This window comes from Manis pentadactyla, chromosome 17, assembly GCF_030020395.1.
Source record: "Manis pentadactyla isolate mManPen7 chromosome 17, mManPen7.hap1, whole genome shotgun sequence".
NCBI classification, from domain to species: domain Eukaryota; kingdom Metazoa; phylum Chordata; class Mammalia; order Pholidota; family Manidae; genus Manis; species Manis pentadactyla.
In genome coordinates this window covers 17,469,976-17,473,642 of record NC_080035.1, presented here as the reverse complement: position 1 = coordinate 17,473,642, position 3,667 = coordinate 17,469,976, and the positions used below count along the sequence as shown (strand labels likewise).

At 47.8% G+C, this 3,667-nt stretch overlaps 1 protein-coding gene across 1 annotated transcript; it reads left to right on the top strand.

The window, feature by feature from the left end:
* Positions 1–1,671: 1,671 nt before the first annotated feature.
* On the top strand, positions 1,672–2,833 carry LOC130681439 (igE-binding protein-like). The gene has a single exon (XM_057494631.1). It carries the CDS (start codon positions 1,672–1,674, stop codon positions 2,722–2,724), a length of 1,053 nt encoding a protein of 350 aa, XP_057350614.1. The 3' UTR covers positions 2,725–2,833.
* The last annotated feature ends 834 nt before the right edge of the window (positions 2,834–3,667 follow it).

Here is a 3,667-nt window from a genome sequence, read left to right as displayed (position 1 = left end):
TTGTATTTCTTCGTTTTGTCTGATTGCTGTGGCTAGGACCTCCAGTACTATGTTAAATAACAGTGGGGAGAGTGGGCATCCCTGTCTTGTTCCCGATCGCAGAGGAAATGTTTTCAGCCTCTTGCTGTTCAGTATGACGTTGACGGTGGGTTTATCATATATGGCCTTTATTATGTTGAGGTACTTGCCCTCTATTCCCATTTTGCTGAGAGTTTTTATCATGAATGGATGTTGAACTTTGTCAAATGCTTTTTCAGCATCTAAGGAGATGATCATGTGGTTTTTGTCCTTCTTTTTGTTGATGTGGTAGATGATGTTGATGGATTTTTGAATGTTTTAACATGCTTGCATCCCTGGGATGAATCCCACTTCGTCATGGTGTACGATCCTTTTGGTGTATTTTTGAATTCGGTTTGCAAATATTTTGTTGAGTATTTTTGCATCTACATTCATCACGGATATTGGTCTGCAGTTTTCTTTTTTGGTGGGGTGTTTGCCTAGTTTTGGTATTAGGGTGATGTTGGCTTCATAGAATGAGTTTGGCAGTATTCCCTCCTCTTCTATTTTTTGGAAAACTTTAAGGAGAATGTTGGTACCCGCGCCTGCCGCACCCTGAAAATGGCACCCTCTTGTGCAACAAAAACCCATGCAAATTGAGTCTGAGCATATGAACCAATCAGGCCAAAGTGTCATGCTAATTAAGGCTTATGCAACAGCACCAATCAACGTAGAGCATGAGACCTATATAAGCAGACCCTTTCTTCCCGTCTGGGTCCTGCCCGACACATTTGTTTCACAAAGAGCTGAAGATTAAAGCTTTCTGCAGAAGAATCCTGCTGTTGTTGCGTGCTGTTCTTGCCGGCGAGGACGGGGCGCGCGACAAGTGGTGCCGAAACCTGGGAACCAGAACATCACCGGCACAGGGAGGACCCTTCAGACGTCTGGAGAGGATTCAGAACTGCAGGACAGAAGAAAGCCCGGAGAGGTAAGTTCCGAGAGATGCGCTTTTAAGGGTGGTGGCTGATGGTTCTCTGTAAATAAAGAGGCACCATGGGAAACGCACTATCGTTAGTCTCAGCACTACAGGCAGTTCTCAAAGAGCGAAATTTGAAGGTCTCTGCCAAAGTTTTAAGATCATTTGGAGAAGAAGTAGACCGTGTTGCCCCCTGGTTTATCTGTTCAGGGTCCCTCTCCATCCCGAGTTGGGACAAGTTAGGGAAAGATCTTGATAGAGAAGAAGAAGAGGGACACTTGAGAGGAGGCACTAGACCACTATGGAAACTGATTAGAGCTTGCCTACAAGATGAAAAGTGTGAAAAGGTGATAAAGGCAGGTCAGAGAGCCTTGTCAGACATCCAAGAAAGTATGTCAGAAACGGAACGGGAGACAGAGCTAGCTCGCGGCCGAAAAAGGGCCGCTAAAACGAAAATTAAAAAGCCCCAGAGTGAGGGAGAGAGCCCATCCAGGGCAAAAGCGAAAGAGCCCCGAGAAGCAGGTGACGACCGCCTCGGAGAAAATAGCAAATACCCCTGGAAAGAGTTGAGGGAACTCCAACTTTCCAATAGGGAATCAGAAGATGAACTAATGTCCTCGGAAGAGGAGGAGGAGACTAGAACCGTGAAGTGCGGAAGTAAGGGAACCAGCAAGGCTGAAAGGCAGACCAAAGAGAAAATGAAAGCAGGGTGCTCTCCGTCGCCCACTGCTCCGCCACCTTATGTGAGCGGTACACATACTTTCTGTCACCCAGATACCATACAAGCAATTAAGCAAATGTTCCCTGTGTTTGAAGACAACGGGGTACGCTCCCACCAGCCCCTGAGCCATAAACAAGTTAAAGATTTAGCAGAATCCGTTCGGGCTTACGGAGTCAGTGCTAACTACACCTTAGCACAGATTGAAAGGTTGACAGAGACAGCTATGACACCTACAGATTGGCAGTATGTGACTAAAGCATGCCTTACTAGCATGGGACAATATATAGAGTGGAAAGCATTGTGGCATGATATCAGCATGACCCAGGCACGTGCAAACGCTGCCGAAGGGCAACCCGCGTGGTCGTATGATATGTTGACAGGCCAGGGACAGTGGGTGGCCAACCAGACCGCCTTCCCCGCACAGGTGTACGCACAAATAAACGCGTGCGCTGCTAAGGCATGGAAAGCCCTCACTAACAAAGGGGAAGTGTCAGGCAATTTGACAAAGATTATCCAAGGGCCGAGCAAGCCATTTTCAGATTTCGTCGCTCGCATGATGGAGGCCGCGGGTAGAGTATTTGGGGACCAAGAGCAAGCTATGCCCCTAGTGGAGCAATTAGTATTCGAACAGTGTACCAAAGAATGCAGGCAAGCGATAACACCCTGGAAACAGAAGGGGATGCATGCTTGGCTAAAAGCCTGCAGAGAAATAGGGGGACCACTCACCAATGCAGGCCTAGCCGCGGCTATATTACAAAGCCACAAACAAGCCAGAATTACCAATAAAAATATTAAATGTTTTCAATGTGGGAAATTAGGACATATAAAGAGAGAATGTAGAAGCCCAACTTTAGAGCACACAACCCAAAAGACCCCTGGATTATGCCCTAAGTGCAAAAAAGGCAGACATTGGGCCAATGAATGCCAATCTGTTAAAGACATAGAAGGGAAACCCTTAGAGCTGCCAAAAAACGCCCAGAGGGGCCCCCGCCGTCAGGGCCCGCAAATATATGGGGCAACCAGCACATAAGTGTCATTCGGGAGCAACAAAGCCCCCCAAGGAGAGCCACTCCAGGTTCCGCGGGATTGGACATCCGTGCCACCACCAGAATAGTGTTAACTCCGCAGATGGGAGTTCAACCTATTCCCTCAGACTTCAAAGGCCCTTTGCCACCAAACACAGTTGGATTACTCTTGGGGCGCTCTTCTGCTGCCTTAAAAGGCCTTGTAGTCCACCCCGGAGTTATTGACCAAGACTATGAGGGACAAGTGAAAATTATGTGTTCAGCCCCCAGAGGTATCTACCCCATATCCCCAGGAGACCGCATAGCCCAGCTTTTAATGTTACCTAGTCTCCACGCCAACTACCCTTCCATCGCAGCGGAGAGAGGAGAAAGGGGTTTCGGCTCCTCCAACTACAATTCCGCTTTCATAGCATTAGACTTAGCAGACAGACCAAAATTGACCCTCAAAATAGAAGAAAAGAGTTTTGAAGGAATCCTAGACACTGGAGCAGATAAAAGTATTATCTCTGCAACCTGGTGGCCCTCCAAATGGCCTGTAACACAGTCCTCACATTCTTTACAAGGCTTAGGATATGAGTCTAGTCCTACCATTAGTGCCAAACCATTGAGATGGCAAGCGCCTGAAGGGCAAGAAGGTACAGTTACCCCTTATGTGCTCCCACTGCCAGTCAATTTGTGGGGGAGAGATGTTATGCAAGGCCTAGGCCTTAAACTCATTAATGAGTACTCCACCCCTGCCCAAGGCATGATGATAGATATGGGATACATCCCTGGCAGAGGGCTAGGGAAACATCAACAGGGACGCACGGAGCCTATCCTACCCAAAGTAAAAAATGACCGTCACGGCTTGGGTTTTTCGTAGGGGCCATTGAAAACGCCATGCCCATACCTTGGCTTACAGAGGAGGCCATATGGGTTCCTCAGTGGCCCCTATCCTCTGAGAAATTA

Bases quoted from the DNA above. Each gene is read 5' to 3' on its own strand.
- LOC130681439 (XM_057494631.1), top strand. From the start codon at position 1,672: ATGAAAGCAGGGTGCTCTCCGTCGCCCACTGCTCCGCCACCTTATGTG.